The sequence below is a fragment of the Taeniopygia guttata genome, chromosome 1 (assembly GCF_048771995.1).
Source record: "Taeniopygia guttata chromosome 1, bTaeGut7.mat, whole genome shotgun sequence".
NCBI lineage: Eukaryota > Metazoa > Chordata > Aves > Passeriformes > Estrildidae > Taeniopygia > Taeniopygia guttata.
The window spans coordinates 14,088,400-14,111,623 of NC_133024.1; the positions used below are offsets into that span (position 1 = coordinate 14,088,400).

At 40.2% G+C, this 23,224-nt stretch overlaps 1 protein-coding gene across 4 annotated transcripts; it reads right to left on the reverse strand.

Annotated features, from left to right (window-relative positions):
- Positions 1-464: 464 nt before the first annotated feature.
- Positions 465-21,378, reverse strand: LOC105759805 (cell surface glycoprotein CD200 receptor 1-B). 4 transcript variants are annotated; one of them, XM_072923622.1, is made up of 10 exons: positions 17,468-21,376; positions 16,191-16,319; positions 12,472-12,629; positions 11,748-11,888; positions 6,503-6,584; positions 5,452-5,760; positions 4,412-4,660; positions 3,284-3,403; positions 2,448-2,494; positions 465-1,195 (listed from the first exon to the last, which is right to left on the reverse strand). In XM_072923622.1, exons 5-10 carry the CDS (start codon positions 6,561-6,563, stop codon positions 1,073-1,075), a joined length of 909 nt encoding a protein of 302 aa, XP_072779723.1. In that variant the 5' UTR covers positions 6,564-6,584; positions 11,748-11,888; positions 12,472-12,629; positions 16,191-16,319; positions 17,468-21,376; the 3' UTR covers positions 465-1,072. The 4 variants fall into 4 exon arrangements, with proteins under 4 accessions (XP_072779723.1, XP_072779706.1, XP_072779712.1 ...); XM_072923605.1 differs by having other exon boundaries at positions 11,732-11,888; positions 17,468-21,375; XM_072923611.1 differs by having other exon boundaries at positions 11,732-11,888; positions 17,455-21,375.
- Positions 21,379-23,224: the final 1,846 nt, after the last annotated feature.

The window sequence follows — 23,224 nt, forward strand, 5'->3', positions numbered from 1 at the left end:
AAATGGCACTGGAAGATGCTCATGCCTAAGAATGCTTATGGAGCAGAGATGATCTTGCAGAAACAAGCAGGCAAAGGCTCTTCAAAACACACATTTCAGCTTAGTTACTGCTGCATTAGTGTTTGGAAGCTCTGACAGACCTGACCAATGAAAACTGAAATTAACAACCAGTCTGTGGAGAGTTTTTTATCTTGGACACATGAAGATGAGAAGAAATAAATGGTGTGGTTAGGGCTGTCTTCTTTTCCTTTGTTTTAAACAAGCATACCACCTGCACTTTAGACAACTTAATACTTCTGTTCTCAGTAAAACCATGATATGATCTCAGCTTCTCAGGAACTGTTCAGCAAACATTTGCCCAAATAACCACAGAAATCCTTCAGGTAAGTGTTTGCATATTTGCACATTTACATTAAAGAGTGACCAAAAATTTCCATTGCTGTTTCTTATTTCCATATCCAGTATAATGTCAAATTGGTTTTATTTTCCACCAGTTATCAATGCAAGCACATTAATTGAAAAATAAACATGTTAAAAATTCAAAAATAAACAAAGATATCAAATACTAGATTATCATATGTCATGTGCAACCAGAAAATAAAACAAAATAACCAAAAAACCATAAAACTACCTTCTTTCTGCATTTCTGTTAGATGTATTGCTTAGACCTTCTGTACTTTTGACCTGTGTCATTTTCTGGTTTCCAACACAGAACTTTAAAGAGAATCCAGTTGTCAAAATGGAAAGAAAAGTGCTATATTTTCACCAGAGTATATTTTACTCTGGCACAGAAATATGTTCATTATTGTTTTGAGGAAGGGTGGTACATACATCAGAGTCCATTTTCAAACAAAATTAAGGTATTTCCCTAATTCAGTCTTTGAAAGTCCCAACTTTCTGTAGAGCTGTATTGATATCTAGAGAAAGACAAAAAAAACTTACTAAAATGGGCCTTTCTGCCTCACCATCATTAGGTCAGGAAGGACAAAGGTTTTGGTCTTTTGGGTAAGGTCTGAGGCTTAAGAGTTAAGTACCAGTTTGAGTAGCTGAGTATTATTAGCAGCTGAGCTGGCTACTTGTGCCTATGCTCTTCTAAGAATACATAAATAGACCTTGGGTTGTAATTCACATAGATGTCCTCTGGAAAGTCACATGCTCTTCTTGCACCTGAAGGTGGGAACCCCCAGCCTCTGGTCTGCAAAAGGAAGAAAAACATGTACCATTGTATTACATTGTAGAATTTTGTGGGATTGTCATTCCTATAGATCCCAAACTAAAAGCAAAGAGCAGAAGAGACCTGGTAGGTGACATTACTGTTGAAAAAGAAATGTGATTTCTCGGAGCTCTCTGTGCAAAAGGGTAGAGCACAGAGGGTGAAACATGAGCTGGCAGACAGATGCAAGAACAGCCTTCACAAAGCCTCAACAGGACAGTCTTTGAAATTTTTTTCTTAATATTGTTTTTTTCTTAATATTGTCTTTTCAAAAACAAATTTCAAAATGTTGGTATCTACAGCAAAATAGATGGAAATGAACAATGCTCGCTTCTCTGAAAACAAAGTACCAAAACAAAAACAAAACAGACAAGCCACAAACAATCTAATTTAGGCACCTAAAATCACTGGAAGTCTTTGATCTCTGCAACTCCCCCTCTCATCAATGAAATTGTCCTGAATGTCACACAGGAGCACACTGGGAAATGAATCATTCTAATTTCAGAGCACTCTGACTGGTTTTTAACAAACAAGGCACACAAACCTTAATTAAATCATGAGCAGAAAACAAAATAGGAAATAATTGGCCTTTCCATGAGCATTAAGTGAGGCAGAAGCCCTGAGGAAAAGCAGCACATTTTCATTTTTTTAGATATATATCACAACACACTGGAATTAGAGAGTGAGTAAAAGTTGTGGTGGCAGATTTATCCCTGGTGTTTCCTGGCTTACAAGTATATGAACTGCTACATAAAATAAAAGTTTCATAGCTGTGTTTGTCTCCAATAGAGCAAAACAAAGTGGGCCTTTTTTGCTCATTGTAAAAGGCATGTCTGATTCCATACAATCTTAAATCAGGCAGGCTTATGCCATTAAGAATACACATTCTTAAATAAAACATCTGAGTAAAGACTACTTTGTGAAGCAGAAATATGAAAATATTAAGTTTCGGGAGAGTTAAAATTCAGCATTGTGACTTATAGACAGGAAATGCACTGCACCACACTCTATCCAGTGCTTAAACAATTGCTCAACTACTCTGATTATACATGAAGATAGGGCCATCCAAACAACAGACATTCTCATAGATAATGTGTTCCTCATTCCCCCCTCCAAGTGCTCACAGAGGTATATGGGAGGTTTGTCAGAGTTGACACACTGCAAAGAAATCACAAGTTTTAGTGAAGAATACACCAAAACCTGCAAAGCACAGACACACACAAAGCCCACTTACTGTAAAGTGTTCTGCTGGGGCCTGTGCTCGTTTACGTAAGCAGCAAGCTGGAAGTAGGATGTCAGGAAGTTAGAATGGTTTGATGGTGCAGGGTACACAGCTGTTGCAGCTGGGGTTCTCCTCTAGCTGCCCCCAGCTCTTGAGAAACTTTCTTCAAAACAGTTCCCCTCATATCTAAAGTTCTTATTATTTTACATCCTGCTCCTTAACATGCTCTTGGTTTATTTTTCCCTTCATTGAAAATTCTGGTCATGCTGGCTGCCCTGGTTTCTACTGGGGTAAGTTCATTTTCTTCTTAGTAGCTGTGTTTTGCATTTAGTGTGAGAAATTAAACAAATCAACTATCTAATATACCCAATGCACAGGTATCTGAAAGATATCAAACTATGTACATTTGGCCTATTCTTACACTTGCTCAAGGGAAAACTTATCCCTGCTCATGGAAAGAGATCATTTGTGTTTAGTCATTACTTTATAAACTGTCATTCTTAAGTATAGAATTTCTTGCTAGTAAATGCAGAACAAACAAAATTACACTAAAAAGTCAGAGCCTTTCAAACTAAAAACAGACAGAACCCTTTTCATCCTGAATGAATCTCTGACACATCTGTAATGCATTAATACCACAATACCTATGGCTCTTTCAAAACTCCAGACTTATTTTAAATTGCTACCCCTTATTTCATTACGACTTCTCCAAAAGGACAGTGCATATGAACATTTTCCTCAGCCCTTGCCTCCCACTCCCTCTCAGTCTCAGCAATAATGTGCATGTCCTTGTACCTGCACATAGTCAGCAATGGGATTGTAATGTATTTCAAATTCAAAGGACTCACCTCTGTGCCTGAAAATCAAGCATACAGTCACACCAGTGACAGCAACAACACCTGCAGCTGCTCCTGTCAGGATGTAGAGAAGCCTGTGGGAGGTTGTTCTGGTTTGAAGGACAGAGGTGTCTGAACAATGAGAAAAGAGAGTAAGTTACAGAGCTAGATGTCAGTATCCATGAATTTGTGATATAACTGCCTTATCTGGAAGAAAAAGCTAATCCTCCGCTTCCAAACAAAGCAGAAAGATGAGAAGTCTGGATGTCAACCAGCAGTAAGAAGCTGCCTCACATCCCAGTCATTTGTGTGTACAAACACATTTTCATTTTCAACTCATCTGCCTTTACAGTCTCATTTTCTTCAAGTACTACTAGCCCCAAACAACTGAGCAGCCATCCCTGCAAAATGCTGTTATTAATGACTGGTTTATGCTGATTTCTGTTCTTCATGCCTTTACTAGTAGAGATACTTTGGTGATATGAGCTCATTAGCTGCTCTTACAAATCCTACTGCGATAGACTTGCAACAGGTCCAGCACAGCCAGAGAAGCTGAATTTTAGCCTTTACTGCCTTTGCAAGTCACAGACAGATATGCTCCAAGGAAATTTTCTCCAGACCATCACTACTGTGGAAAAGCTGGACAAAATGTTGTGGAGAAGGTGCTTTTAGATTCTTTCTTGTTTCTCACTATCCTACTCTGATTTGAGTGGCAAGAAATTACTTTCAAGTCTCTTTTGCCTGTGACAGTAATTGGTGAATGATCTCTCCCTGTCTTCACCTTGACCCATGAGCTAGCCATTGTATTTTTCTCCCTGTCTTGTTGAAGATGAGGGAGCAATAGAGCAGCTTGGAGGGCACCTGGCAGCCAGCCAAGTTGAACCCACTGAAAGCAAAATAAGGAATTCTTGTAAACAGAACAGGAATTGAAAGAAAAACAGGCCAAATCTTCCCTCTACAGTGTCACAAAGCATTTGGTTTCAAAATTATTAATTTATCTCTCAGCACGCACTAGGACTTCATCTTATAACCACACTAACCTAGTTCCAGGGCCCTCGCATTCAGTGGGAAGAGCTGCACAGAACAGCAGAGAGGAACCCAAGACATAATGAAAAGCAATCACAAAATAACATTATTTACAGTTCAGGCCAATGACCAGAGTCTGGTTCATGGCTGCATGGGTGACCAGGCAGGTGACAGAAGGAAATGAGATGTTGGTCCAGCCAAAGTAGCTCACTCTGGTCACTGTTCCATTGGGGTGATGGAATTCTTCCTCAGAGCTGTGATTGCTTGCAGGGATCCAGGAGATGTCAGCAGCTGGCTTTCCTGCAGAAGCCTGGCAGGCAGCCACCCTGCTCTCGTCATGGGTCAGAGTCACTGTAGGAGGGACTGCAGAAGAAATTTTAAAACGCCACAACCATTATTTCTATTCATATTTTATATTTATATTTCATTTTTTAGTATGAATTACCAACCAAGAAAGTGACAAACAGGTGGTATTGTTTAGATTGTAGGACCAATTAGTGAGATTTTAAAATAATTTGAAATATTAGCACATCTTAAAGGGAAAAAAAAAATACATCAAGAAGTCCAAGGTGGACACCTCAAAAACTAGCTGGCTGCATCTAAAGTACTGCTTCCTCCTGTTTGCCAAAAGGTGATGACAGATTAACAGGAGATGGGATGACAGAAGGATGGATTCAATAAAGATTTTCAACTTGACTGATGAGAGACAGATTGCTGAAGCTTCAGGTACAATATTTAGGAGTTTGATATGTAGGATCAAAAATCTGATAGCAGGGAAATAAAAGAGGAATTGGGCAAAACTGTTCCTCTTGAAGTCCAGCAACTCATATTTTGCATTTGGCAAAACAGGGAAATGCTTGCACAACACCTAAACATTTATCAGAAAGGCACAATTCTAAAGGGAACAACAACAACAACAAAAACTAATAAAAGAACCCAACCAAAAAAAAATCAAGTGACTAAAATTAGTAATCACAATCATAGAGTTAAAAATTAATTTCTTATATTTTTCAGTTATATTAGGATGATTTAACTAATATAGCCAAAACAGTCTTCCTGTGTTTTTTTATTCACTATGCTTCCAAATAGTCTTTTGTTCCTGCCTATGTTGCAAATAAACTTATTTAACTTTTATTTTAGTATTGCAGCCTTACCTATTACAATCAGAGAAAAGAGAAAATGAAAATTCCCTTCACTGTTGGCAAATTCACAGGTGTAAATTCCCTCATCCCCAAGGTTCACAGGGTAAATACGAAGTGCAGGGTCACTGACAGGTGAATATTTCCATGTGATCCTCTCACTGCAGTTCAGCCTTCTTGTCTCATTCTGATCTCTTCTATAGGACAAGCAATAGCAACTTCTGCAATTCCTCTTCCATGTCACCAACAGCAAAGGCACCTTGGAGATGTTGGGGCAACTCAGCACAGCTTCATGGCCAGCCTCTACACTCACCCTGTTGTGAGCTGCATAAGATGAAAAAAAAAGACACTAAAAAGATGCTACAGTCATTGTAAAAGGACAGGAAACTTTTGCCTTCAGCACATTTCAAAATACACTTCCTGACTGTACTGGCAGCCTTGGGCCATATTAGCATTCAACTTCCAGATCCACCTTCCTGAAGCTTGGAAGTGGAGTGGAGATGATGCCATTTTGCTGTGGACAGTGATGCTGCAAGTCCTCCACCTTTATTTTAGGTAATAAATTTCTGTCACTTTTATGTAGGCTTTGAAAAATTGATGGGGCAGGCAAAATTCACTTTTAAGGGAAAGGAAGCTACCTTTAAAAATTTATTGTGTTCATGAATTAGGTGCCTTGCTTCAAGTGCCAGTAAAACCCAGAATAGCTTTGGAACACACACCTGTGGCTCGGTTAAAACCAGCATCACTTGGAGCAGAAGTTTAGTAAGAGACATATGTGTATCCCTTTTATTCCAGAAATCATAGCTCTCCTGCCTTTGTCCCAGCTGAACTGATGTGTCTTTAAATGACCAGTTTTGGATTCCTATCAGATTTATCATTCTGTAAGGCACTCAATTATTTTGCCAGCCGAGGTGACATTACTCTTTCCATTCCTACTAAACAATAGGCAAAATTTGCTCTATGTGTACTATGCTCATCGTGTACTATGAAGTTTCAATGTCCTGGCAAGTTGGAAATGCAGAGTACCAAACAGTGCTACATGTAGTTTTGCATCTTGCTCACTTACCTTCAACCAGATTGATTAGCAAGAAAAGGAGCACAGCCAGAACTGCCCATTTCTGTGTCATCTTCAGCAGAAGGAATCAACCCTGCAGAAAATGAAGGCAAAGAAAATGGCATATAGTCACAAAGGGTTGTGCTCATCCCTTCAAAGAGAACATGTAGTAAAACCCCTGTTTCCTTTGAAAGCAGCTCTAAACAAGACCCCATGTCAAGTGCCACTCTTACAGTGAAGAAAGTAAAGCAAAAACAGGGTTAAAAATTTTTTAAAAAGAAAATAAAGACAAAACAAACAAACAAACAAAAAACCAAACAAGCTACTGTTTACAAAGAGTTTTTTTTTAAATCCTGGATCTCTGGTACCACTCAGGATCTAGACTTCATCAACTATTTGGCAAAGAAATTATTCCTAGCATTTGCATGCCTTTAATTTCTTGCAGAGTAACTCCCCTTTTGGAGCAGAACAAAAAGAGCAGCCCTCCTATTGCAAGGGATCAAAACCATATGAGTTTGTTTCTTGCTTTCATAGGCAGGGTGAACTAAAGAGGCGTCTAGTAACTCCTGCTATTCCACAATTATCTAAACCTTTTAACAAACCATGTCTTATAAATGCTGCCATTTCTATCTCTTTAATAATTTACTTTCTGAATCAGGCACCCACAGCTAGAGATGATTGGAAAATCATGCTCCCATCCCATGGGAAATAATGACACAATGTTTTCATTCGCAAGTCAAAATCCAAGATGCAAGCAGACAAGCAAACACCTCTGTGCAATGGCTGATTCAGAAATCTCATATTTGTAGTAACAGGACTTTCCTTGAGGCTTATTTGGATCACACACTGTTCACACCCTTATTCAAACACAACCAAGTTTCCCAGCACATGCTGGGAGGAGAGGGAAAGGCACCAGAGACCTGAATCCTCATCTGGTACCAGCTGCCATTAAAGTAACAGCCTTCAATTATGCAGCATTAAAGATTTCATTTTAAATACAAAACAATCCAAGAGAGGCTGTCAGGTGTAGAGGAGAGAAGCCACAACACTGCCATGTGTGGCACAGGAAGAACAAACGCTGTCACAGGCACGAGCAAGAGATGCAAGAGATGGTGTTTTCCTTAACACAGGGTGATACAAGTGTGTGTTCAAGTCACTGAATCACAAAATGGTTTGGGTTAGAAGGGACCTTAAGTATCTTCCAGTTCCAACCCACTGCCATGGGCCCTTCCACCAGACCAGGTTGCTCAGAGCCCCATCCAACCAGACCCTGAACACTTCCAGGGATGAGGCATCCACAGCTTCTCTGGGCAACCTCTTCCAGCACCTCACCACCCTCAACAGAATTGCATTCCTCAAAGAATCGTTTTGCTCACAATTCTAACAAAGAATTTTGATGCATCTGGATGAAAAGCTTTCATTACTACCTGGTAAAAATGTCAATACAATCACTTCGATCTATATTCAACAAGCAAGGTAATTCTTACATTAAAAACATCTCAAATTACATTGTCATTCACATAAAATCTTTGCCATAAAGGAAATATTTTGGTTTGTTTCATTTTATTCAGAGCTGTCAGAAGTTTTGGGATTTTTTTTCTTTGCAATTTGGATATATTATGCATGTAAAAGTTGCTTTCAATCAAAAAAGTCTGAAACTTTGAAAACTGATTTTTTTAACCAAAAAATTTTAAAATATACATTTTGACCAGATTTATGTACTGAACTTGACCCAATTTGCAAAGATTTTCTCAGTCCTTTCAAAAGGAAACTAAAAGAAAAAACAACAAACCTTCTGCAATTTCTTTCAGCAAATTCAATATTCACCAATTTTGATGGGTCCATAAATATTCATAACAGAATATTGTCATATTGGAACTTGTCCCAGAGAAGTATCTTTTTTTTAAAATGCATACAAATCTCATATATGCCATTTATTTGCTCAAAAGAACAGGCATTAATAATTAAAAATGAGACCTTACAGAAAGAAGAGCGTATATGACTCTGTTTAAATATTCATGTGTGAAATGCAGAATTTAATCTGCAATTTTTAAAAATCACAACCCTTGAACAGTTGTGCCTCTGAGCAAGAAGGAATTCTCAAAGTCCAAAACGGAACAACCAAGCAGAGATGAATCAAACCAATTTAAAAGTAGCAAACGAATATGGCTTGCCTTGTGTTATTACCTTTGATGGAATTAAAATGCCTCAACAGCTGCATTAAAATAAATTAAATTTTTTACTCAGCCTCGGTGGCGGTGGCTGGCACAAGACCGTGCGATGCGTGTGCCGCTCTTCGCGCTGGGATTCATCCCAAGGAGAGCTGAGGCTGGAGAGATGCACTCACTGGACAGGCCCAAGAGGAGCCTCCTCACCCTGGTGGAGCCGGGCAGGGGAGCAGCAGCAGCTCCAGCGTGTTCCGATCCTCCTGCTGGGCTGAGCAGGGAGACTTCAGCACCCACAGCCGCTCCCATGGGGATCCCGCTCCTGAGGGCTGATTCCAGGGCAGCTCCTGCACACCAGAGAACTGCAGGGATGTACCTGGAGCTCCCCTCTCTCTCTGTCCCCACCAAGGGCCCAGATATAGCTGCAAACTATCTCAGTTTAGGAGATTCCATCATTGCGTTCAGCTGTATGGGTTCATTGGTTTCTTTTTGTTGTTGCTTCTGAGACCTTAACATGCAGCTGATTTTTCTTAAAGACAGATAAAGCCTCCACCCCCCTCCCCCCTTGAAAGAGATGCCCTGAAGAGGATGTGGCAGAGTTAAATTGAGAGGAACCAACTGCTTTGTCACATGACAGCCTTATCTGTCTGCTGTTAGACACCACACACCAGCCACAAGCCTTGAGCTATGCAATGCACCAACTTAAAACCAGGCAAATGCATGCAATGTCCAACATGATTAAATTATTTGCTAACACAACCTGAAAAAGGAAAAGGTCAGGTATCCATCAGTGCATCAGTTGTCACCACAACTTTTTGAAGGATAACCAGTATGTCACAGAGCCATTCCCGTGTTTAACTCAGCAAAATATGGTTCTGTTTTGAAGTGAAAGCACATTTTAAAGAGTACAAAAGACCCTGCCTTAGAAGGGTCTCTGTTCTGTATATGATGTGTCTTTAGGAAAGGAATGGTTGGGAGGGATGGCAAGAAGAGAAGCCGTGGCACACATGTATATCAACTCTCTTGCTTCCTCTTGTAAGGATTAGGATTTGTCCTGCACATCAAGGCTACATTATTTAAAATCCAAACCCACAATTTTGGCAGTCAGAGCAGCAGCAGTGTCTTCTAAGCAGTATTTGATGTTTCTACCTCATGACCAAGACCACACAGCACCCAACTCAAAAGCCTGCAGTTTTTCTGAAGTGAGATATGCTGGTTATGCTGTATTTTCTAAATCCCCAGGTCAGGCTCTTCTGCTCCCTTTCCCCCTACCAATGGTCCTCTGCTGGGAATTCCTCAAGTCCCTCCACTGAAAAAAAAGCAACAAAACACAGCAAGACTTTGAATGCCCTCTGTGGAAGACAAAACATATCAAAAGGAGCAGCAGGTAGATATTCCCAAAGCTGAAAATGGAAAGCTCTGGGGGGAGAGGAGAGGCTGTGTTCTTTCTCTGTTCTTAGGCATCTTCCTTAGCCATCTGTGGCTCACCCCTGACAATGCTGCTGGGTAATGGACCCTGCTTCGACTTTAGAGCCTCCTGGTTTTTTTATTCTCTTAAAGATACCCTGGCCCTGAAAACTGATCTCTGAATTCCTCTACTAGCACAGCAGAAGACTGTTAGCTCTGTCAGGGTCTGATGGATCAGAACCTCTATAGTGCATTTTCTCCTCAGACCCCCTGTTTGTTTCACAGCTGCTGGCATCAGTTGAAGCCAGAGATTATTTGAAATTTAGTCTATCCAGTTTGTGAGCTAGTTTAATTCAGTTCCAAACTACAAAGCTTTCTCTGCAGAATGGGAAATAGAGGATGTATGGCTTTCTGAAAGGGAGAATTATCCTAATAGAATGAGCTCTCAAAACAATCACAAGCAAGTTATACAAAACAACTGTAAAATTACAGTGTTTAGGTAAATATATACCTGAAGGCAAATAGTTTTGAAATTTCCTCCACAGCAAGGCAGAGATTTGTGCCATCCATTGAATTCATCAAGACACCAGTATTTAGAGTAATACCAACATTACAAAGTGTGTATTTTTCCCCAGGGGAAAAAAGTTTGTCATACATAGTAGCTGTAATTCCAGAAAACAGTTGGGCATCTCCCCTCTTCTCAGATATATTTACCTTTTTATCACTAGCTCGTCTGGAAAATAGTTTAGTGAAGTTATTGCACAAGCCAAGGCATATTCTTCACACCTGTAGCTGCCTTGCAGCCAGTCCCTCAGGGAGTAATCCACTGTTGGGAAGGGGCAGTAGGAGCAAAGAATGAGAACACCATCCCTCGTAGCTCATTCTCTTCCTTCCAGAAAGGGAGAAGAAATTTGCTTTACATTTTCCATTTTATGTGGAAAAAAAAACAGTTCTTGTACCTAACACCTTGACTTTCTCAGGTATAAACCATCTGTGGCTCTCACCAATGTCAGCAAACAGATGGGGAAAAGCCCTGCTGATAATGAAGCCTGTAAAACATGACACTTCCATGTTAAAATATCCAGAGGCAATTATGTCACAATTTGCAGAGATCAAGGAAAATTATTTCTTTTTTAATCGTAGGTCATTAACCTCAGGAGCTTCTCCCACATCCCAAAACTGCAGCAGACAAATCTACCTACCACACATATGTTAATGATCTTAACTGCTTTAACTCCTGCCCCTTGTGGGCCTACTGCTTTTTGCTGCTGATTTCCCAGAAAAAAAAACCTGGGAATTAGCAACCCACAAGTGTAATTACAGCTTTCAGCGCTGTGGCTAACCAGAGGAAAAGTCTTCCATACAAGTATTCAGAGATGAACAGAGAGGAGATGGTTTATAGCTTGATGTTTAACTCCTTTAGTAAGCATCAGGAAGTATCTCAGGCTCCCTAGATGAAGGTTTCCTCCCCATCTTTCAGTCAGAGGTACTGGCCCCCCGCTCCACAGCCAAACACGATGGAATTGCACCACACATCCCAAACTGCACATAAAGAAGCTACAAACCTCCAGTAATTCCTGCTTTAAAAAGAATAGAAATGGCAGAATACCTGGTGCATAGCAGAAATAAAATCCCAGGTAGCCCTTGCTCACCTGTCAGCCAGTCCTACCTGTAGCATCACTAACCGTGGTCTGGGCAGTGCCAAGCAGGGACTTATCCGACCCCTCTCCTTCAGCTCTTCACTGCTCCTTCTCCTTCACACTTCAGGGAACATAATTTTCTCTGAAATCTACAGCTTCCCCATTCCATGGACAGCTGTGAAGATCCTGAAAGAAGCCCCAGGAATCCCCATCAGCTGGGAGACAGCTTCCCCAGCCTCAAGGAGCTGCATCCCCCACCCCCATTGGAGTCATTGCACAGATATGTATTTTACTTATTTATATATTTAAGGAAGGGACAAAAAGTCCCCTGTGTTTGTAGAGCAGCTAGATCAACACTTACAACTATGAAATACATTCTGCTATTGTATGGCAAAGGAGGAAGAGTTTTCTTTCATTTCCCCTTCTGAGTTTGGTTTTTTGGGGTTTTTTTGTTTTTTTTTTTAAGTGGAATAAATTGGTTGTATAACAAAATGTACCTAAAATAGAAACCAACATCTATATTGGAAAAAACTACACATCCCACTTTTCAAATATCAAGTAAAGCTGTGACACCAGGGTCAGGATGCCATTTATCACTGCCTACACTCTTTTGGTGTGGCGTAATACACCAAAGCGGACTCTTGTCCTTTTTCCTTCCTCACCACATAGGTTTCTGTGCTGTCATAGACTCCCTTTCTCATGAGCCAGACAGCTGCATGTCAGTGGTGTAGAAAAACTTTCCCTGGTGATTTCCAGTAAAACTTCTCACCTCATTTCTTTTCTGGTAACCAGCACTTCTGGCAGATTTTAAGCTCTGTTTGAGGCAGGATGATGCAGGAGAGTGGAGCAGCTGGGAGGAGTCCTACAACATGTCCTTATTCAGGTTTCTGCTAAGCAAACTTCCTCCATATTTTGTAGTCCAGTGGTCTGCAGGTGAAAAGTACAGTATAAATTCAGGTAATCTTCCACAGATGTTAATGCTGTCATGAGACTGTGGGTATTGCTGATAAAAGATCTTCATTTTCTCATCTTCCCTGAATGGCTTAAAGTACAGCCCAGAGTGGAAGCTCCTGAGGACAGGGTGGCAGAGCTTCTCCAGGCTGGGAGAACATGCACATCATTGTCTCCTGATTCACGTCCAAAGGCGCTGTGTGAAAAGTTGAGGCACAGCACTATGACACAAACGAGAGAATGGGAAGTAAGATGCAAAAAACAAACACAAAAATGTCAGCTAGCACACAGAATGCAGAAGTGTCAGACTCAGGAAGCCTCTAGCTCTCCACTTTGCTGAATGCATTCCTGCCACAGACCACAGCCTTTTTGTCACCCCTGCCCTCAGGCTATGTACATAGCTACAGCCTGTGGCGCTGTGGCTGTGCACAGCTAAGGGCTCACTTAAAATACATGAAAAAACATGTCTTAATCTGCTAAAAGTGTCTGTGCTGTGGCCACGTCTATGTGTATTGCTACATACATGAATATTTTTTTAAATCATTATATAGAGGTACAACTTTATGCACACACTTGGAGCTGCTGCAGTCACAGCCATCTGATACAGCAGGAAAAGTTATTTGGCTTTTTTCAAAGTCTCCTCCACTAGAAATCTGAGTTTTGCACATTGCTTCCACATTGTTTGTAATCAGAGCTAGTTCATGGCTTTTGTAATGAGAGTCTCGAAAAAAAATATTTTAAAAATGCATCCAAAGGGATAAACTAGAGGCAACTTTGAACTATACAGGCTTCCAACAAACCTCTTTGAAGAGGATGATCTTCCCCAAAGAAGATAATTCCTCATGTAAAAGAAGACCTGTGGAAAACTGATGGCATTGTACATGGGGGTTACCTGCAACTGAACAGTGAAGAAAACAATCTCGCTCAAAGTCCAGGTTCAGTGAGTCCAGCACCTCTACTCCATCAGGGTTGTGCATGTGTGCTGCAAAACTCCTCCAAAGTAGTTTTAATGCCGTTAACAAGGGCATAAGGAATGTATGGGGTGAGGGATCCTGGCTGAATGCATACCTGGACAGTTAGTTTGAAAATCCATTTTCACTGAAAACAACATTTTATCTGGAAGCTTTGGACTAACAGTCTCTATTTCTTTATAGGCTCTAGAAACATGTATTGCACAATGTACTCAAAGTTGTCTTTTGCTTGTTTACACAGGGCAGTTCTGAGATAAAGAACTGTCATTCTCTCCTGTGAAACAGGGAGGTGGCATTGCCCTGGCATGGGACAAGAAACAGGCACTATAGATTTCTGAGCAGGTCCTGAAAGAAAACCCAGCTCTAGCTCTACCATTGTTAAGAACAAGGAGAGATCATACTGACTTGTGCAAGAGATTTTTATTTGGGAAAATAAGTGTTTTCTTACTACTGAAGGACACTCACAGAATGCCTCCCCAACGCTCCTTGAGCTGATGTGATTTAAAAATGCTTATTAAGCCTTAGCCTTGATGAGCTACATCTGGGCTGAGCTTCTCCTGAGCTTATCAGAAACTCTGTTCCAGGAGCTAGTGCTGTCTAGCAAGCTTTTGGTTTTTTACAAACAGCTTTGGAATCTTATTTTTCTTGCCCAAATAACAGCCTGAGTTTAGGCCTAAGCCATTGGCCAAGTTGGGGCCCAAGTTTGACAGTGTAGACCTCTCTGAACACTGGGAGGGCCTTCCTTATTCCTTTCTATATTATTTTTCTCCTTTTCCTTGCCTAGCATCAGTGTAGATAATTTGTGAATAACTTTAGTTTTAGATTGATTGATTTTACATTTCAGCATTATTTTTCTCTGTGCTTTAACCATGTAGTAAGCAATAGAGTGAACCTTGCCAATGCCTTTTTGCACACTTTCACTTTAATATTAAACCTGCTTTTGCCAACTCCTTTGATTCTTTGAGCCACCTAAAACACTAATTTTTGACCAAAAATTAGCAATTTCTTGTTACTCAAGGCTACTCACATCACAGAATTGCTCATCTTGTTTATGTGTCTTCCAAAACAGAATGTGCCTCTATAACAACTGATGTTCCCAACAGACAGAACGCACAGGTATTTGGAGCTGGGATTTCAGTAGGTGTGTTCATGTCTCCAGTTACCATGGATATACACTGATGCTCCCTCCCTCAATGTAAAATGTCTCTCTGGTGTCTTATTACTCACAGACCTTCTGCAAGCACCCTTCAGCTCAAGGACTCATATTCACAGTTGTTGCAAAGCAGGATATTTGAAAGCATCTTCTATGCTTATACACAGCATAGAAGACTGAATGCCAAGGAGTTAAAAATCCCCCTGAGCTCAAGAGAACTGCCTCTTTAAAATTCCTACTTCATCTTCTAGTGCCTTTCAAAAAACAACAACAAAAAAATTCTCCTTAGTCTCTCCACAGCTATTCCTCGTAGTTGCCAGGAGGTGGAAACATAGCTACACCAAGCTAGGGCGAAGCACAGCATTGATGTGCAGTTGTACAGCCCACTGTCTGCTGAAGAAAGGTGCTAAAAATATCTGCAGTCCAAACTGGCTCACAGGAGCCCAAAACATAGCATCATACAATGCTCCCTGAGCCCCTGCACATCCCTTTCCCCCACCCAGCACGACATCTCTCCTGCTTGCTGTGGGCACCCTTCAAGCAGCTGGTTCTGTCAGATGTGACTTACACGTTTATTTCAACAGGAATCCAAAAATCAGAAAAATCAGGCTGCCTGTGATTGAAAGGCTCCCACAGAAGCAGCCATTACAGCCCTTCAGAACTAATAAACATCAGATCCCTTGCAGTGACAAGGAGATAAATTTTCACTTGGTCTATGTGTCTGCTTTGACACTCAAAAACATTACACATGTGTCCAACTATGAAAAACATGGCAGAGATCAGCAGTGCTCATCAGACAAGCCTTAGTCACCACAGAAACAGCTACTGGTGTAACCATCTTCCCCTTGTCATTTGGTACCACATTTTAAGGCCTGAGAGGGAAATCCTTTCACAAAAGGCAAATGTACATCAATACTTGGAAAAGGGAAGAGGGATACAGCACTGTTAAAAGGCTGCAGACAAAATAAGCTTTCAAAATATCAGAGAGTTGGGTAGAACATCACAATTTATTTTGGTTTCTGTTTGTACAAGAGTGAGTTTGACACTAACTTCATTTCTGCTTCCTGTTCATTCCCCATCTTGAGCTCATCCCACTAAGAATGTTCTCAGCTTTCTCAGAGCAAGCTGAAGAGCACAGAGGATGGACTAGAAATGAGCCAGAAGATATTTCAGAGGAGAAAACAACACAGAAAATCCTTCTTTGTGCAGAGAGCAGTAGAAGAAAGGAGAAAACCTCCCTGCAAGGGGAAGCAGGTCCCAGAAAGTACAGCTGGAAAAAAAATGGGCAAAGGGTGTCAATGGATATATAGACAATTCCAGAAATCCACCCAAGAGACTTGCAATTTTATAAAATCAATCATACACCTTATTTTCAGAAAAAAAATATTAAAATATATGTATATATCTTCTTACCTTTGACATAGACAATTATCCAGGATATGATGACCACAGCCCACATCTTTTCCAGCCCATAATCCACTCTCACAGCTTTTTCCATTCCATGTAACCTCTGTGCTGTCTTTGGAATTGGCAATGCCGTACCTGTTATCACAATGACAAACATGCAAGTAAAAGTCTGCCGAACTGTATCTTTTCTTGCCTAAAAAACTGGTGGCAAAAAGGTGACTGAAGGCATAATTCTCATTTTATTTTTAGCCAAAATATTTTGGAGAAAACTTTAAGAAGGAGAAAGAAAGGTGAATATAAATCCCTAAGTTTTAACAAAGCTAGGGAACAGTTTGGAAGGAATGTGAGCTGCTTTCTCAGCCCAACACACATCAGAATCAACCCAAAAAGCTCTGGGAGCTCACCACCTGTGCTACTTAGGCCAAATAGATATTTCATTTTGCTGGGGGTATGGAGCTGAAGTCACTGGGCACAAGTAGAGGACAGCACACCATGTGACTAGTTAAGTCACTTAGGGAGATGATTGCATAGGGGCACTGCCACTCTGTGTTTCAGCCTCCCCAACCTTTCTGCACAATACCTTTTTTTCTCTTCTAACCAGTGAAGCAGAAGAATTAAAAAGGCACCTCAAAAAGAACAATTAACTCCCAGCAGTGGCTGCCATACATGAAGTCACACTCCCCCTAAAGCACCAATCCTCCCTGAGTTCTACTTGCACAAAAAATGAATTCCAGAGGTGATAAGGCCGGGCTGTTTGCACACACAAAGCTCTTAATTTAAGAAAATTCATAGCTCTCTGTCTTAGGTAAAATAACTTTGCTGCCTGTGAATGCAGCTGTGGCTATGAACCCAGAAGAGATGCTAGGTGAGTTGGGGTAGAACCTGCATCTAACCCGAGACTAACACACATTTTCCCACCCTGCTTTTTTCACCCAAATTCTTTCAGCTCTGGTAACGGTGCTCAGAGCAGAAATCCCATGGGAAGCTATTTCCATCAGCTCAGAGAAATGCACAGCCAATCTAAAACAAATCCCTGACATTTTTCACGTGTCAACCTTGCATTTAGCATGCACAGATGAAGAGACAGAGGAGTATGAAACTTATTGCACATGTCACAGTGTGGCAGCAATCAATTTCAGTTTCACACCCTAGGAGGAGAGGATTCATCTTCATGAACACGGCTTTCATCATGCAGAAATTTCTGCTGAGACACCACCATGACACCTCCCAACTCCCTCTACAAGCAAGTCCCTGGACACACAGAGCTTACCTGTGACACTCACCATATTGAAGTGGCCCGCAGCAGTTAGGAAAATATTCTTTATTTTGGCTCTGCACTGATAGAAGATCCTGTCTGACCGCTTGACTTCCTACATTTGCAGAAGTTTTCAGTGAGGATGTGATTTTTGCCACAGGCTCTAAGTTTGGTGAGAGGTGCAAGCTTTCCATCTCCTTTCCAAGCCCCGTCTCGCTGTCCTTATTGGCTCCTTTTTACCAGCGAGCCTCCATTTGTGATTCTGTTGGTGCCTGATGAGGCAGCTCCAATCCAGATTCTTTCTTCCAGGTATTTCGTGGCAGATGAATAAATGATTTCCAGCATGCTGTGACCTGTGGTGGGAGAGTGTAGACATTAACTGAGCTGACCTTTGTGCCAGGCCAACCCCCCTCCCTCCCCATTCTTCCCCACTTGTTTCTGCACAAGAAGGGGCTGTCTTGTGCTTCAGAGGTGCACACAGCACCCAGGAGAACAGGCAACACAATGAAAACTGTACTTTTTCCTTCACATGAGAGGACAGGAAATCTACTTCCTAATACAGATCTTGCAGCAAAGGCCTTATGCCAACAGAATATTCTCTATAATATTCTCTATAAGCCTGGATGTTTTCATAGAAATGGAAATGGAAAATGAGGAAAGCATCCTCTCTTCAAAAAATAAGCAAGTGAAAGCTTCAGGGGAGAGGGATATTTGGGAGGGCTCTTTGTTCTTATTTCTTCAATTTGAAAGTTCTTTCCTTTTATCAAATATTGAGCTGTTCCACTGAAAGATAACCTAAAATAATGATTGGCTCAAAATTGTTTTCTTTTGGGATTAGGCTTCACCTCCCAGCTCTCTGGGCAAAATTGAGCACAGAGAAAACAAAAGACTGAAATACATCATGCCTCAAAATAAGCTTATTGCAACAGATGTTTTTTCTTTCCCATAACCCAGGCAGCGCCTCCTGGCCACAAGTAACTCCTAAACTGGACTAAAAAAAAATCCAAAAGCCGACAAAATTCCTTTGTAATTATTTCTCCTCCTCAAGACAGCACCTGTATAAAATTATCTGGCTCCTACCAATATGAATATATAAAACAACATGCTACTGGCATCTCTTTTTAAATGATGAAAATGAAAAGTCTTATTACTGTAATTTAAATAAATTCATAATTACTGTACTTTAAGTAGGAGATTTCTGACGTGAGCACCAGGAAAAAATAGAGAAATTCAGAAAGAAAAAAGAGTAATGTTTACCACAACATCCTCCTGTTTCAGACTAGTATTAAGAGGCAGGAGAGCTTTTTTCTTTACTTCAAAATATAGATTTTTTTTTTTTCCCTAGAAAAACAAAGCTGTCTTTTAGAAACACCTTTAAGTGCCAGACCAGCAAGTGGAACTTGGTACACTGCTGGAAAGGAGAAAACAAGAGTGGTTTGCTTGGCCTCTATTTTCCAGATGGGTAGATGGCTTGAGAGGTTCAGTGATTTGATAGGAAACTAAAAATCAACAGAAAGTGTTTGTTTGCCTTGGGATGGATTTTCTTTTTCCCCTCTCACCTTAGCGTGGAAGGATTTCTGGTTGTTCCACATTGCCTGGTCCTTTTTAAGCTGTGTGCTTGCATCCTGTGTGCTTGTGAGAGTTAAATGAGTTATTTTGGGTATGCCCTGATCTTGTTGGCAGGGGAGGACAGCAAATGGGATTAAAAACTACAAACATTTATCTGCACTTTTCTATACTGCATAGAAATTCCTGTGTAGGCTATGCTTGCAAGAAGTTAGATGTCTGGTTGGTTTCTGTGTTATTTTAACTATTCTATGTATTTTTCACTTATCTTTCGGCTCTCTGTTGGTGTTCTAAAAGGGTCCACATCGCACTCTCTGGTGTCAAACTTTCAGTTATGGGTCAGCTTCTCAGGACCAGGAGATTTTGTTGGCTTTTATTAACTAAGGCCAGCTTGGCTTAGACTTTCATGATGGCTTAGTGATTTTCAGATTCTTAAAAGACATTTGAATTTCAGACTGCAGGAAAAAAGCACGAGTTCAGCTGCTCTTTTAACAGCTCCAGATGTGCACAGAGCCCGGTGGTTCATGGAAGGGGAATAGTGGGAGCTGCCAGCTCACAGCCTCTGCGAGTCATTGAAGCAATCCTTACTGCTAACAAAAAGCAGTTCAGTGTCCCAGACCTGCTTACTGAAAATGCAAACTCTCTGGGCAGGCTAACATTCGCTTCCAGAGCTGCTTCCAAACTTCCTTAAGGAGACACGAAAGGTTGAGACCTCAGACACAAGCAGCAGCCATTCACTAAGCGTGCACAGCTCTGAGAGCCAAGCAAGGTGCTCTTTTCTCTGCTCCTTCCACTCTCCAACATCTCATGCCAATCCCAAAGCAATTCCTCCTCCTGCAGAGCAAGCAGTGGACTTTGAAGTCCACCCAGCACAGTGCAGTGTAGTCCCAGTTACTCAGCCTCCTCAGAGAAGCCTCTGGACTCACATTCACCAGCAAACAGCACTGCACATGTCTGGGAGGTTTTTCTCTCAGAAACAGGGTAGTGAACAACCTTTATATCTGAGAAAAGCCTTGGGAGGCTTGAAGCCAGCACTGTGAGCTGCTCACACATCCTCAAGAGCATTGGAGCTGGGTAACACAGGAAGACAATGTGCTTAGGGCTTAAAAGAGGGGGGAAAATCTCCTATTTCAACTACAAAAGAAAAGTAAATATCAAAATAGCCAAGTTTCTCTTGATGATTAAATCTAAATATGTGTCCATTTGTTTTCAGGCAAGCAAGACCTCCTCAGACAGCCCAGATTTGGTAAATCCATCAGCTTCAATACAACATTAACAAATTTCATTACAGGACTGCGAGGCAATCAGGAGTAGAAAAAACATAGATTACAGGATCAGACAGTGTGCTCTCTCCACTCCTCTCCTGTATCCTACATATCTCCTGCTTTAGAAACCCATCTCCTCTTGAAAGAGGAGGAAAAATATATACATGGTTTGAGTTCTTGTCTGTGTTTATATTAAATCAAAAATTAAACAGTGATAAAATTTAGCTATTGAAATCATGATATTTTTATCCTGTTTTGTTTTTTAAAAAAAATGCATCCTCATGGGGAAAATGCATATCCAAACAACTCAATGATGACAAAAGGCACTTTCTTACCCTCTTGCTTTACCTCAGTTTAAGACTTAGTTATTTGGGCTTGCTTTTCTAGAGTACCACTTCATTATTACATATCTAACCATTGGCTTCTAGAAATGACAAATGGGCTGTCAATTTTAATTTTTTATATCAAGATAGAAAAATAAAATTTAAAAATTTAAAAATTAACATCAAAACCCAAGAGCTCTATATTGAATTAAAACAGGATACCAATTAGTGAAAAGATGCATCCCTTTTTTAAATCAATGTAACAAAATTATTTATGTCAATAAAATAACAACTATGCAAACCTTGAGAAATCAAGACTGCAATATTAGCTAAATGAATTAAATATAGAATTTCACAGTATTACAGTGGAACAACAAGGTAACACAGTCAAGTGAACCAGCCCTCAAACTAAAACAACAGATTATTGCCACTTACTAAAGTAAAAGTAGGAGAGTTTAATACAATGACAACAGCCTTCATTTTCAATTATCTTACTTAATATAAATGCACTTTGAGTGTGCACTAGGTTCTTTTTTCCTTTTATCATAGGAGGGTTCATCTTCTGTAATTCTCTTTTTCAAAAGGACTCAGTGAGCTTTAAAAAATGTATAATAGTTAAGTCGTGCAACAGCTTAAAATGCAACCATTATTATGAGAAAATCTGGCAGAGTGAGAAGTTGTGGTTTAAGTTTAGGAAATCATTAAAGAACTCTTCTGGTAATCTATCATGTGCACAGAAAAATGAAAACCAAGAGATAACAGTGTAACTGCCCCCTGCAAGGGAAAAAAAAAAAAAAAAAAACCAACCAAAAAAAAAACCACAAGAAAACCCAAACAAGAAAAAATAACATAAAATAACATCATAAAATAACATAAATATCTATAAATAAAGGGACCTTTTGTTTTTCTTTCTCTGGTCTTTACTTGTTGAAAGGGTATGTTCCACTCACTGCAGCTCTCAATCCAATTCATTTCAGGATCACTTAGGATCATTTTTTTAGACCCAGCTATAGTCATGTCAGGATGATCAGGGTGATTTTCAAGGCAGGCAGTAAGCTAAGATGTAGGTGGGTTTTTCTAGAATGTTTGTGTCATATTCCAGTTAAATCAGGAGCACAAGTTCTGCTATAACTAAAACCAGTTTTACTTTTACAATCAAACAAACCTTAGTTCCAGGTATGCATTTTATTAAGATTTATCCTGTCCTTAGTACTTAGGCATGGTTTCCTGGTAGAGTCTGTTGTTTATTTGGAAGGAATTTTAAAATAATAAATAGAAGCTCATACAAATTCTACCGGCTTTTACGCTATATTAAAATAATTTAATTTTATACTATTTTTTAATTTATTTATCTCGGGTTCAAATAGGGTCTAGATTTATATCCCTCCCAAAGCTTATAATAATGGTTTTCAATAGTTACCCAGGAAAAGGGCTGCATTCTGCATTTCTGCAGTGACAAACATAGCAGAAGCCATTTCCTTTTTGTGACAACAGATAACAAGCCTTTCAAAGCCACAAAGTGACAAGAACTAATAAAGACCAGGCATTATCCACCCTCACGTTTCTATTAAAAGTTCTACAAGCATCACAAAAGCCTCATCAGAGCAGAACACAATAGTTCTCCCAACACAAAAGCCAATATGCGGCAACCAAGAAGATGGAAACCTACAGGAAGTTTGTATTTCTCTTTGCCTTTAAGGCTACATTCAGATTTTTTCCATTATGTTCACTGATCTCAGATAGAAAGGTAAATGAATGCTAGTCCAATTTAAATCCTTCTTGCTGCAAGAATGAATGCACCCAATGAGAAATTTGAAGTTAGGTCCTAATTAGCTGAGACTAAAGCACCCAAGCACTCCAAATATCAGTTCAGCCTCATCTTAGGGTAATGAAATTTCAGGATAAAGTCTTTACTAGCAAAGTGAAATTAAACACTGACTACTACAGACAGGTTAATGCAGAAATTGGGGGCATTTCCTTGAAGGATTACAGACTTGGGGGGTGGAGTGGGACGAGATGGGACACAGGGAGCAGGAAGAGGAATGGAAGAAGGGAAGAGGAGAAGAAATCGATGCCTTAGGCCTGGATGCTTCGTGTCCCACTGAGCTGTATTTCTGGAGGAACAGGATGTGCTCTGGTGATTGTATAAGCACCTTTTAGTCATACTCCTTGAGGAAAATATTAAATTAGACATAGTGGTTATTATTTATACATTTCAAAAGCTTAAAAGAGAAGCTTTTGTCAAATTCAGAAATCTATCTCCAAAGGGCAAGAAATGTACGTGCAACAGAAAGGCAAATAACTTACACTTCTCAGTCACAGGTCAAGAAAAAAAAAAACAACATTTTATAAGGATACATAGTGTAGTAATAAGAAAAATCCATGAGCTGGATTGGAAAGCCAGACTTGTAAATGTATGACATTATGTTTTATGTCTCAGCATCGGGCATGTCCGAAGAGTACCAAATGATACAGCAAATGAAAGGCAAAACTGAAGAAATACACATCCAGAAAATGTCCAGTAGGATGAGCTGGAATGAAAAGTCTTCTCAAGTTACCAGGGCCGGAGGTAAGAGAAGAATTCCAAAGGTATTTCCATACAAGCAGCATTAATCACCCCAACATCAGCTC

What these genes read in the sequence shown, in the direction of transcription:
- LOC105759805 (XM_072923622.1), bottom strand. Translation starts at nt 6,563, where the DNA reads ATGACACAGAAATGGGCAGTTCTGGCTGTGCTCCTTTTCTTGCTAATC. An exon ending in CTTTTCTCTGATTGTAATAG is followed by an intron (nt 4,661 to 5,451) that starts GTAAGGCTGCAA and finishes TTTCTTCTGCAG; the next exon opens with TCCCTCCTACAGTGACTCTG. An exon ending in CTTGATTTTCAGGCACAGAG is followed by an intron (nt 2,495 to 3,283) that starts GTGAGTCCTTTG and finishes TCCTACTTCCAG; the next exon opens with CTTGCTGCTTACGTAAACGA.